Source organism: Solanum tuberosum, unplaced genomic scaffold (assembly GCF_000226075.1).
Source record: "Solanum tuberosum cultivar DM 1-3 516 R44 unplaced genomic scaffold, SolTub_3.0 scf00707, whole genome shotgun sequence".
In the NCBI taxonomy this organism is placed as follows: domain Eukaryota; kingdom Viridiplantae; phylum Streptophyta; class Magnoliopsida; order Solanales; family Solanaceae; genus Solanum; species Solanum tuberosum.
Genome location: NW_006239646.1, coordinates 36,777 through 50,014, shown reverse-complemented (window position 1 = coordinate 50,014; position 13,238 = coordinate 36,777). Strand labels below are relative to the sequence as shown.

Sequence of the window (13,238 nt, the reverse complement as noted above, 5' to 3'; positions counted from 1 at the left end):
AGAATTTAAAGTTTATGAGTTTTTATAACAATCTCATTGTATACGGAAGCTCTAAACAAAAACTACTAGTTCCCCGCCCTTGACATGTATTCACAACATTTCTTATATGCAGGGGCAAAACTAAAGAATAAATTCCTTTTGTTGAAAAAATCACAGTATATACTGGATCAAAAACCTTTGTTTATCCATAGACAATAGATGTTGAACCCTTCAGTGAAAATCATGTCTCCGCCATAGCTAACGAGTATCTATATGGTCAGAAAAAAGAATAATTTTATCCAACTTATGGTTTGTTTTGCAGTATTCTCTGGGTTTGGATGTGGAAATGTAATTGAAGTAGCAATTCCGTTGTAGTCTAGTTGGTTAGGATACTCGGCTCTCACCCGAGAGACCCGGGTTCAAGTCCCGGCAACGGAATTCCTTTTTTTTCGTCTACTCGAGGTAGGAATAACGTTTGCCTACATTCTAGCCTCCTCAAATCCCACCCGTTAATACCAAATATGTTGTTGATGTTCTCTTTCATTTTTCGTCTACTCAAATCTCTTATTTGAGAGTTCAAAAACAGCCTCTACCTCCAAGAAATTTTCATTTTCATTTTTCGTCTGCTCTCATTTGAGAGTCTTCCGAAAACAACCACTACCTCCACAACTCTAAGATAAGAGTAACGTCTGCCTACATTCTACCCTACTCAAATCCCGCCCATGAAATTATACCAAATATGTTGTTGTGCTGATAGTGATACATAAAATCTGATTACAAGAAAAAATGAAAATTGCAAAATAATAATGTGCATTTAACAAAAGTTACAGATTTAATACATATTTGTACATCCAAAACTAATCCCTTTAGCTACTTCAAGTCTAAACCAAAAAGAGACATTTACAATTCAAGAATATGGAATAAATTGCACAATTTTAATCAAGCCAAACAATCACATACCCAGGGTTCGAGAAGGGTAGAGTGTACATAGACCTTACCCCTACCTCGTAGAAATAGAGAAGTTGTTTACGATAAAATAAAACAATCTTGATCAAGCCAAACTAGTGTCAAAATTCCATATACACACCTAGGGACTCTTGGGCACAAGCAGCAACTAGGCTGATAAAGATTATGCCAACGCCTCCTTATAGAAATCTGAATCATTGTTAGCATTTCTTTACCTCATAAAAAGAACTACGTTCATCGTCACCACTGTCTGACCCTTCCTCATTCTCATTGTCATTTGATGTTGCATTAAGAGTTCGGTGAGAACCCCAATCAGGCGGGAAGGTCTTTTGAAGCGATTTTGTTATATCACCACCAGTCCTCTCAATTTTTCTCAAGCACTTGGACCAATGAACTGCAGTTCCCATATCAACAGTCAATCCAGACTCCACCATCTCTTCACAAACATGTTGGATTCCCGTTATAATGTAATCTTGATCAGCAAATGCCGCCCTTGACAACAATGATGTCATTAAACAGTGGTATACAGCTTTGTCTGGTTTCAGACCAGACTGCTTCATCTGTTCAAAACATTTCAAACCCTTCTCGGGAAGAGAAGCCCGTGCCCAACCATGTATAAGAGTGGTATAGGTTTTTAAGTTAGGTTTGATCCCAACAGTTTCCATCTCTTCAACTGCTCTCATTGCTCTCTGTAAACCACATGAAAGCATTGATCAGAATCTTTTGGTTATTACTTGTAATAAAATAAAACAGTGCATAATTTTGTTTGCTAAGAAAAGCCACGATTTAAAGACCAATTAAGATAACGAAAAGCAGCTAAAATCAAATTCCTGAAAGCATCTGATGCAAATAAACCTTGCAGGCCAAGTATTATTAGGACCATAAGTTGCTAACTCATGTCATGTGGATGAAATATATCTCAAATAACTTGGGGCGTAGTAGTAATTGTTGTTTCACTGCATAATAGTTGCTCCGCTTTAATTATTGATCAGCATACGAAGTAACAAATGATTTCAACATATTCACCACAGGCATTAAGACAACTATCATCAAGTACATACTTGCATGTCTCCAGCTTTACAACAAGCATTTATGAATGACGTGAATGTATGGATGTCAGGTGGAACTCCTTCTTGTCTCATCTGTTGCATCAGGTCAGCAGCCTCCCAGACATCACCTCGTCGAGCCCATCTGCATCAACAAGAAATACAGAAGAAAGGAGGAGAATCATGGTCTAGTAAGAAGAAAGGCAAGCATGAACAGAAGAACCTCTGGAGAGTAGGGAAAGTGGAAATTTAAATTATGCTAATCGACATGCTTTCCTTCTGTTTTTGTTCCATTGAGTGATGGTCCTAAGTTTATTAAAGTATAAAATGTAAGCTATGATCCTAACGAAAGCAGTATGATAAACAGGTACACATCAACTGTAAATCTAACCATACCCGTCAATTAATATGTTATAAACAAAGGTATTCCTAGGGATGCTTTTGGCACTCATTTCTTTTGTCACCATCAAAGCACTTTGCATCCTGCCTGATTTACAGCATGCCTTGAGTAACGCCTCATATGTATATATGTCGAGCTCTAAACCCTCATTTTTAACTTTTGAAAAATATTCACAAGCTTTTCCAATATCACCAAGAGATGCATAACCATGCATAATGGTTGTATATGTGTACTCATTTGGACTAACGCCGGCAAGCAACATATCGTCTAAAATTTGTACAGCCTTCTCCATCTGTATCAAGTTAGATAAAGTTAACAAATAAGGAGCTAAGGAAAAGCATTTGCATAAGCACAGCATTTTTTCAGAATAGAAATTGCAGATGCCAATAGGGTTCTTTGACTTTTTTTTTTTTGTTGCTATCTGATCAATCTAAAATGTGGGAGAGAAAAAAAGGGAAATGGGTTGGGATGTGGGTTGGGCAAAAGGAAATGGATTAGGGGTGGGTCGGGTTATATTTGAATGGGTCCAATGTTACATTAGATTTTAATTAAATATTGAGTCTTTTTAATTGGGTGATGTGGACCTTTAATAAGAGGCCACATGGCATAAATGATTTTGCAAAACTCGATATATTTTCTGTTAAAAAATAATGGCACGAATGAACCCTTTTTATAACAGCAGTGGCATAGATGAAGCCATTTCTAATAGTTCGATATATGGTTCAGTCATTTACCTGACGCTTCTCAACAAGGCCAAGAACTAAAGCATTGAAAGTGTGAACACTTGGAATGCATCCACTCCTCCTCATCATATCAAAAACGTCAAGTGCTCTTCTTACTTCTCCAGCTTTTGCAAAGGCATGAATGATTGGCATAAATGTCCGCGAGTTTGGCATGTGCCTCTCCTTTTTCATTTCCTCAACAATGCGTAAGGCGCGATCCAAGTTACCCATGCCACAAAATGCTCTGATAATGTTATTATAAAGTACCACATCTGGCTTCAAACCATCTCTTATTACATCCTCAAAAATTGCAAAAGCATTAGCCCAATCTTTCAAATTTATGAATCCATTCATCAATATGGAATATGTCTTCATGTTATGCTTTATGCCAGCCAATTTCATCATTTCACTGACCTCAAAAGCTTTGGATACCTTACCAATCTGCAATGGTTTAACACCAATTATACGAAATTCAGATGAACAAAAGAAGTTGTTATATGACTTATAAACAATATCAAGTTGTGAGTAGTAGCTAGAATTATATGCTCAAATGGCCCAAAGATTTCATATTGCAGACCCTAACTAGTTTGGAATAAAGCCTAGTCGACTGAAGAATGATGGACTGATTGAAATGGAAAAGAAGCGAAGAGCTAATATGACCAGGCTATCCAATTTAGTACTTTGACTTGATATACACTAGTTGGCAACCCCCAAATAAAGGGTTCTTGCTGGTTGAATAGTAGCTAAATTTTTATTTGTTTAGCACAAGTAAAAGCCTTCCACACTGTTGAGTCTTGGCTTTTCTGAAGGAAGAATCTGACATGTTAAACTGAGAGCAGAAGTCCGAATCTAAACTCAATTATTCTTAAAGTGCCAATTGCCTATATCTGCATGGTCTATGCTACAGATATCAGACCAAGAGTGTGAGAAAAAAGAACATATAAAAAGAAGAAAATTCTGCAAGTTTTTTTTCCTGTAAGTATGAAGCAACTTAACAAGTTAAACGTAAGGAAGATTCTGAGTGATCTAACAGCAAGAAGAGTAACCCACCTTGATATAGAGGTTCATCAAACATCCATAGCTGACAACTGAAGGTGTAAATCCACACTCCTGCGTTAATAATTACAGTAACTCTTTAGATCAATCATCAAGGACGATTAACATTCAGAGCACATGCCGCTGCCTATTCATCTTAAAAGTACTGTTTAGAAAGGCTGTGCTTTACTGCTATTTTGAACTGTTCAGGTTTTCTACTTTCTCCTTTTCTGTATGAAGAGTTTTCTTCACTTACGGAAAACACTTGATGACGCTTAGAATACTTCGTAGAAAAATGTCTAAAGGTAAAGCCTGAAGGCTGTCCCAGTCCCTGTTGATGAAAATGTCAACCATCTTTGTTTTTTTGAGAAAGTAAATGCCAACCACGTCTTCTCTTACGAACACCACTTCGTAGCAAAATGTTACAATTTGCTAATCCTTTCTATCTAGAAGTTATATTAGTAGACAAAATTATGTCATAAATACAGCAGTAAGATGGCCAAAAATAAATAAACTTAGATAACTAATGCCTATTTGACCTAAAACCATCTTTTCTACTAAGGTATTAACAAAGGAAGAGTATAGGTCTCTCAGAAGGATAAAGGGAAAAAGGAAAACAAATGCTTCAATATAATGTTCACTTGACATTCTCCAATTTTTCTCAATAAAGAAACTAGAATATCCAACCAAAATAAACGAACATGAGAAAAAACCATATTAAACACGTAGAGATACATTCAAGTTTCACCAATTCATATTGACTTTCACTCATCAATCAAAATCTGTGAAGTTACATTGAACAAACTTTTACCTTAAGTCTATCAAATACAATGAGACATTTTTCTTCATTTCCTATCATAGTATAACCATCCATCATGGTATGATAGATATCAATTGGAGCATCGATATCCTCCTCTTCCATCTCCCTGACCAATTCTTCGGCTCGATCCATATTGAATGTTTGGCTGGCATTTGACAATAAAACCAACAGACAACATTAATTTGTAATAATATCTTTAGGAAAAGAATTTAATATGAGAAGGCTGAAGAGAAGGAATACTGCTGCAGAAATTAGCATTTGGCCAACATTAACTCGTAATAATGTCCTATAAAATAATATGAGAGAACTGCAGAGAATGAATAGTGCTGCAGCAATTAGATTTTGCCAACAACAGCAATTGTTTACACTTAAACTGCATACACAAGACCAAACGAACTCTAACACGAAAGAGAAAAAACAAAAAGGATCAAATTCAACGAAAACACACCAGTTAGCATAGATGATATTCCCATATATGATTGCATTTAATGTCAGATCCCTCTTTTTGGCTTCCTCAAACCATCGCTCAGCAGCTCTTCAAGAAACAGAAAGAGAAATGACATATCAGGAAAAGTTCTCATCAGATATCCCGAATGAAAGTTGATACTCAAAAAACTAGAGAGAACTCCTGATAAAAAATAAATAAATTGAGAGAACTAAGAAAACTAGATTACTCAAGAGAAGTGTTAAGCGAAGAAAATTCTTTTACGCATTAAAGACATTATCATATACACATTTACCAAATGTGGAAAATCAGTTTTTTTTTTTCAGGTTTCTTATTTTCTAGCATGCAGTAGGACTAAGTTGTTTAGATGCCATAGGGGGGCTACACTTCAAAGAAAAGAAACAACTGAATAGAACAGTACAGATACTCCCCCAGTGTAAGGCACTGAGCAAAGGTTAAAGCTAAATGTGATTGATTACCCAATTCAGTACCAGTTGGCTGTTAAGTTATTAGACTTAGCCATTAAGTATGTTTGATAAGGTAAATTAAAAATCACTTTAGAGTCTGCTGGTCATTGAAATGCTATATGAAAGTTTAGGTGCAAACAACTCAAATCTAAGAATGATGAATATCAGATGACTTTTTGATAAAGATGATGCATATTAGAAGATAGATGATAGAGATTTCAATGCCTAGAACTTTGCATGTGAAAATGCAACATGTTACTTTAGATTATTAAGGTTAACAAAAATACTTGTCTGTATACTGGAGAAACATGACTTGCATCTGACGTTACATATAAGAAAATATGTGACAATTATTGAGGTTAACAAAAATATTTGTCCGATTACTAGAGAATTTTGACTTGCATATGATGTTATAAGAAAATATGTGCTCATACATTAAGCTTATTAATAATCATAAATTGTTCAAGAGAGATATGTTTTTCTACTCTAACAGTTTCAAGGATGATAACTTTAATCATGCACAATTTTATATTTTAATACTTAAAATAGAGAGAATAGACATATTTAAAGATAGTCTAATCAAGTCTCAATTTTTGTTCTCTGATATTGTTTTCAGTTTCATCAAACATCCGAGGTCCTTTATTAAACAAAGGTGAAAAAAGGAGAGCCCAACATTTTCATACTAATCAAACTCAACAAAGCTAAGTAAATGTTAGAAACAACACAATGACAAATGAATAACAACATTTAAAAGTGGTTGAATTGCTCACTCTATATTGCCCACTTTGGCAAATCCTCCAATAAGAATGCTGTAAGTTACAAGACTCAATTCAATTCCTTCATCTTTCATTTTCCTCACACAACATAGTGCTTCTTCCATGTCTCTACCCACTGCATAAGCATGAATAAGGCTGCAAATGCGAAACACTTCCTTTGAAGCAATACAGATAATACAGTGTCTATTTTCATTTTCATTTTCAATTTCAGGAGCAGCATATAACATGGAACCAATTTTCAGGAGTAGCAATGTTATATATTTCAGAGGAAATAAGCATAGCAATTAAGTAGTTACAATAATAACCAGTTCCCACAAGTGTCTAAAGAAAATATTTTTTTGTGGGGGGTGGGATGGGGGACAGGTTTGGGTTACACTTTAAAAAAGAAGAAATGTTGAACTGAAGAATGAGCAAATATGTGGCCAAGATCGGCCTTGAATCACATCCGTCCATAAGAATTTAGTTATGGGGTTATTTACTGGAAGAGTTGTCTAACGATGGATAGATAGAACGGAAGTAACAGTTAATAAAGGTGGACTAACTTGGTATATACATGAGAGGTTGGTTCTATTCCTCGAGCACACATCTTCTCAAAGGTTTCACGTGCACGATGCATGTCACTCCTCCTAGCGTAGTAGTTCACCATTAAGCCAAATTCTTTCCTGGATGGCTACAAATAGAAGGAATTATTTTACCCGGAAGATATGATCAAGAGTTTCTTAAAAGCCTAACACACAACTATACATGAGACTAAAATGAAAGTAAGGTATACCACAAATAAATATTAACTTTTCTTCAACAGAAAGGCATATCAGAGATAGTAGTAATAATAAGCAGTATATAGTAGAATATAAATGTAGTTACATGCAAGTACAGCATATCCACAAGCACATAGAAGTCTTCTAGGACTTGAAATCATCAAAAGTACACATTGTCGCTGCTAGTTACAATCCAAGGAACAACATAACTTCGCTAGCACCTCATCTTATCCTTACATAGGGGTAAACCATGAATGAAGATCTCCGTTTCTTGGGTCAACGGAGAAGGGGATGACCAATTAAGGACGAGGGAGTAACTAATTAAGAATTATTACAACAACATACCCAGTGTAATCCCACAAGTGCGGTCCAGGGAGGGTAGATGTACGCAGACCTTACCCCTATGTTTGTGGGATAGAGATGTTGTTTCCAATTCGGCTCAAAAGGAATGTTACCGAAGTAGGATTGCAAGAAAAATATAACAACCAAATAGCACAATACAAAGCAAATAAAGCAATTAATAGTACCACACATAGAAGAATAGAAGACTAGGCAATTACTAAATATTACTACCAATAATGGGAAGAGGAAAAGGAGGAGGCTAACCCCCTACCCTCCCACATAAAGTGCGACAACACTTGGCTACCTACTAACCTTCTACCCTGATCCTCGACCACCATACCTTCTTGTCTAGGGTCATGTGGATATGTTGCTTTTTTCAGTTAACAACCTCTCTTGCTCTAGAGCCACAAAGAAGCAAGATAGAGGAATATCAGAAAAAGGAAACATTGATAGTTGATAAGTACTAGACATATCACTTTCTCATTACCAAAGCAAATAGCTCATAAATATTTGTACTCACCATTTAGCACCTAAAGTATTGCCACATTAACTAGGCTAATAGCACATAATGAACCAACTTAATTCATCCAATTCTAAAACCTTATCATGTTTTTTCTTGTAATAAGTAACAAATGTACTAACTTAAGTATCTAAACACTTCCAATCATACATTTTAAGGGACTACAGCACTGCAAGCAGAGTACTGAAGTATTCCAGTAAGCATAACACCTTCTTGATTCTCTCAAAAGCCCAAACAACCGCCTGCCAATTCTCCGGCTGTGTTTCTAGAACCTTCTTGAAATCTCTCCCAGACCCCTCCATCGCCTCGTGCCACATGTTCCTCTCCTCTATTTTCTCTTTCAATCTCCTCCCATCATCCAATTTCACAGTCAATACCCTTCCATGAAATTCAACACCATCAAACTCCACTGCCTTCATAGCTGCTTTCTCTGCAATTGGACCCTCATATTTCAAAAACCCAAAACCCATATTCTTTTCATTCCCACTATTACCCTTTATCAATATCACATTCTTTATAGCCCCAAATTGTCTAAAGAACTCAGCAACCTCCTCCTCTTTAATCCATAATGGTAAATTCCCCACAAAGATTCTTCCTTTTTCCTTATTTTCAACTCTTTTCTGCATTTCCTCATTTTTTGCTAAAAATGGTGGAGGAGTTGGGGGTGGGGTAGGGGGTGGGGGTGGTGACAGTTTCTTGGATAACCATAGCTTGTTACTGAGGCTAGGTGGTGCGGTGGAATTAAGTAGATGTTTGAGGGGTTTTTTGGTAAATTTAGGAGTGTATGGAAGAGGGATTTTTTCAGGGGAGCTGGAAGAGGATTTTCTGAGGGAGGAAAAGACGGTGGTGGAGTGGTGGTTTCCGGTGTGAATGGCGGCGGAGAAGGGTGGCGGAGATGGAGAGAGGGAGAAGATGGTATCCATTATCAGTTAACTCAACTGGAGAGTGAGAACTGAGAAGACAATGAAGAGATGAAAATTTTCGAAGGGGTAATCTTGATTCTTGAGTGGTGCATGAGGGGCAAATTCGGTGTTGAGTGACTAGTTTCGATCTTGTATGATATTTTTTGAATTTCGAGATTTAAATGAGTATTTTTTTAGTCATAATCTTTAAATATTTTCATCAATTAATCCAAGAAGGAATTGGTGCTATGTCAATTTTATTTCCCACCTGATATTTTGGAGTTCATATTGGAGTTCCAATTAAATTTGAATCGCGTAGTGTAGGGCCCATTTTGGGGTGATGCTCCAACAAAATTTTCTTCTGAGATTTCTGATTAAGGGTGAAACAATCTCATCACTGCATCACAATCCATGTTGATAATTTCTTTACTCTGAATTTAAAGTGATACCTCATTTCTTCTGTTGATTCAACTATCTATGCCTATGACAATGGACTTCACTAAGCACTCTTTCTCACTCATTTTACTATTTGTCAATGGCATATCAAGAATTGCAAATGCAAGTGCCATGGCATCTTTTCACACTTCATCTTCCAAATCAGGGGCGGAGTTAGATGAACACAAGGGGTTTCACCTGAACCCCCTTTTCTGGAAAATCATATCGTTGAATGAGAAGTTTCATTAATAAAAATTTTGCCTCTGCCATTGCTAACGCCTCCCAACAAATCAAACAATGTGTGGAGACTTCTTCACTTACATTGGCATGCCCACAAACCTTTATTGTGACAAAAGCTAGTCAGGCAAAATTCCCAGCTCTAAATGGAAAGTGTCTCACTTGCCATGTTACCATTTCCTTCGGGTGTTGTTAACGTTAACCCCCCTCCCCTTAACACACGTACCCTCGTGTCTCTGAGCTCTTGTTCCGCGTACAAAGTGTTCTTGAAGCTGGATTCATCGTCACAAAGAACATTCTTTATACGTAGAAGCCAAGATCCGGAGACACGTTTGTTTTCCCTAGAGGACTAGTTTACTATCCGTGTAACGTGAACCATTATAAACAAGTTGTGGCCCTCTCTGCATTTGGTAGCGCGAATGCTGACACTGTTTCATTGCCCTTGTCAATTTTTGGCAATAACATTGTTGATATAACACTTTCTAAGGTATTTTTGAGACTAATGTAGGCACCATTGACAAGATCAAAGTAGGATTTAATGTTGATACCATACCTTGAATTTAAGCCTTTAGTTACTAGCTAAAAGCAGCCTATGTCGCTTGAACTCTCCAAAAATGTTATCAATCCGTGTCAGATCTTCCAAATTTTTTACTATTTTGGAAGGGTCTAACTCCACTCGTCTACATTTTTGAAGAGTCTGAGCAACACAGCTAAAGTCTTGGTTGTGCGTATGAACAATACAATCTTCCCTTGGGTACGAAATGCAAGTCAATACGTACCCCTTTTCAATTAGGCTTTCATCGAGGAACGAGCCTTTGGATTGATCTACTGATCCTGAACTCAACTGTCCTGCACAAGTTCCACAAGTACCAGCCCTGCATTAGTATGGAAGTTCCATTCCTGCATCTTCTGCAGTATCAAGAATGTATCGATCATCGGGTACTTCAATCTCGTTTTTGATACCATTAGGATCTATCAATTTCACCTTGTATAGTGCCATTGTTGAGACTTTGAACTTGGAGAAAGAATTCAATCCAAATGCTTTGGAAATACTCTTCAAAGAACCTAGAGCATGATTGATTTAACGTATAGTCACTAAACTTTATCGACTATAAACTAAACAATAGTTTTGTGAGGGTACTAATACTTTAACATGATGAAAAATAGTCTTCTTACTTTATCGTTATATAGAGGATAAAGTTCAGTAACGATACGTGAAATTAACTCACCTAGAGTACATGGAGGCTTTTTGGTGAAGGCAGAGGATTTTGTTGATGGTGCACCATTGAGCAAGTAAGATGAAGTAAAGCTAATTGTTGAAACATAAAATGATTTGATTAATTAGACTAAATTAATCTATTAGCATTATAAATCAAGATCTAACAAATAATTGTTGACGTGTAATATGTCCAGTGAAATTTCACTAAATGGGGTTTGAAGAGAATTGAGTGTTCGATTATTTCTAAAGTACATATTAAGATCAACGCATATAAATAAAAATTGGCAAGAGAAAGTTAAATAATACAATTCATACCATACATAAAATTCAAAGATATAATTGATGAGTAGAGAAAATATGAACCTGTGAAGATGATAATTTTGAGGAGCAAAGCTACAATTCCTGTTCGGTGACACTCTTCTAGATATCTGTATTTTTATATTATATAGTCTGAATTCTACTAATAACTAATAAAAACAAACAAAAAGAAAAAGAAAACTCATTCATTTAAACTGTTGAAGTGGCAAAGAAGCAAAACAAAACAACAAAAAAGCTATCTTGATCTAAGTGGGTCTTTGTGGTTTATATTAGGATAATTAAAGATATGTACGATGGAGCTAAAATTCAGATAAAAATAGTAAGAGGTGATTTAAAACACTTGTTGTAATGGACGAATTGTTGTGTTGTTATCTATGTTATTCGTAGATGACATAGTATTGATCGACGAGACGCGTGTAAAATTACACTAGACATGTTCGTTTAATAATACTAGTGGTCAATGTTATAAGTCATTGAAACACCCTCTTACAGAAATACAAAGTTCACTGGTCTATAACATACTCAACAGGGGCGGCTCAACGTAATCGGAGGCCTAAAGCGAAATCTAAATTAGAGGCCTAAAATCTAAATAAACTTCACATGCATTTATTTAAAATTTATTTCTCTTACATTTTAAAATACAAAGTATTACCTAATATTTTTTATATATATAAATGATTTATTCGATTTCTTTTTCAATTAATAGTTTTAAATACGATTTTATTAATTCAACGTTGAAAAATATTATTTTACTCGGGCAATCATTATTTGAATTGTTAACATACTTCTACAAGTAATAAGTTGACAAATTTCAAATAAATATAAGAGTTAGAACCAGGGGCGGACCCACGTTGGTTCCAGGGGGTTCACCCGAACCCCCTCGGCAAAAAATTACACTGTATATATAAGGTAATTTTCTGTATTTATTTTGGATATATATATTTTGAACCCCCTCAATGACAAGGAGAAAGAGATAGCCTAGTGGTATTTTCCCTGAAAATTAAGTCTCAAGTTGCGGGATCGAATCCCTGCAGTAGCGTTTTATTTTTATCTTTTTCAATTTCAGTTTTTTTTTTGTTTTTTTTAGGGTTTCAGTTCCGTTTTCACGTTTTTTTTTTGTTTTTTATTTTATAAAACATTCTAAAAGTGTGGTTTTAAACCCAAAAAAATTCAAGGGTCCGCCACTAAAACTAAATACTACTACTTTCTTGAAATCTTGTTTTGTTGGCTTATATATACACGTTTATACTTTTATTTTTCGAACCCCCTGAACGAAAATCCTGGGTCCGCCACTGGTTAGAACCATAGCTTTGATGAAGTTGATAATTTGGTTACCCCACATTTTACTATGGTTGTTGTAATGCTTGAAAATCTAAGAAGAAATGGAAAAAGAATTTACAATTCAATTTGTTCAACACTTTTCGACTATTAATTGATATTTTTGACAGAATATTACTCTAACTTATCAACAATTTAAAGAAGAGAGTGTAAAAGGAGTTAAAAAGAAAATAATGCGAGTATTAGTAGAGAGAGGGTAAGAAAATAAAACAATATTTTCTTGATTTCTTCTATTTGAATGGGGTTGAAGAGAATAAAATAATAATTTTAAATATATACTTTTTATCATAAATAATTAATGTTTTTCTTTAAAAAATTAACACAATTTATTTTTGATAAAAAATTGAGGCCCCCTAAAATTGGGGGCCTAAGGCCAATGCCTTATTTTTGTGTACATAGAGCCGGCCCTGATACTCAATGTAATCCAATCCATACTAAAATTCCGCAAATAACACAAGTTTAGTGCATCGAGCTGTCTCATTATTCTACTGCAACACAAAGATAAAGGGTGGA

The 13,238-nt window shown here is 35.5% G+C and overlaps 1 protein-coding gene, 1 non-coding gene and 1 pseudogene across 2 annotated transcripts; 1 reads left to right on the top strand and 2 right to left on the bottom strand.

Annotated features, from left to right (window-relative positions):
- The first annotated feature begins 344 nt into the window (after window positions 1–344).
- On the top strand, window positions 345–417 carry TRNAE-CUC (transfer RNA glutamic acid (anticodon CUC)). Its single transcript has one exon. It is a non-coding gene; the product is annotated as a tRNA-Glu (tRNA).
- Window positions 418–766: 349 nt separating this feature from the next.
- On the bottom strand, window positions 767–9,297 carry LOC102584933 (pentatricopeptide repeat-containing protein At5g04810, chloroplastic-like). Its single transcript, XM_015305269.1, has 10 exons — window positions 8,486–9,297; window positions 7,199–7,326; window positions 6,651–6,791; window positions 5,417–5,503; window positions 4,960–5,113; window positions 4,164–4,223; window positions 3,126–3,554; window positions 2,388–2,683; window positions 2,007–2,136; window positions 767–1,634 (listed from the first exon to the last, which is right to left on the bottom strand). Exons 1-10 carry the CDS (start codon window positions 9,197–9,199, stop codon window positions 1,146–1,148), a joined length of 2,628 nt encoding a protein of 875 aa, XP_015160755.1. The 5' UTR covers window positions 9,200–9,297; the 3' UTR covers window positions 767–1,145.
- A 1,121-nt stretch (window positions 9,298–10,418) lies between these two features.
- LOC107058970 (ferredoxin, root R-B2-like) lies at window positions 10,419–10,850 on the bottom strand (annotated as a pseudogene).
- Window positions 10,851–13,238: the final 2,388 nt, after the last annotated feature.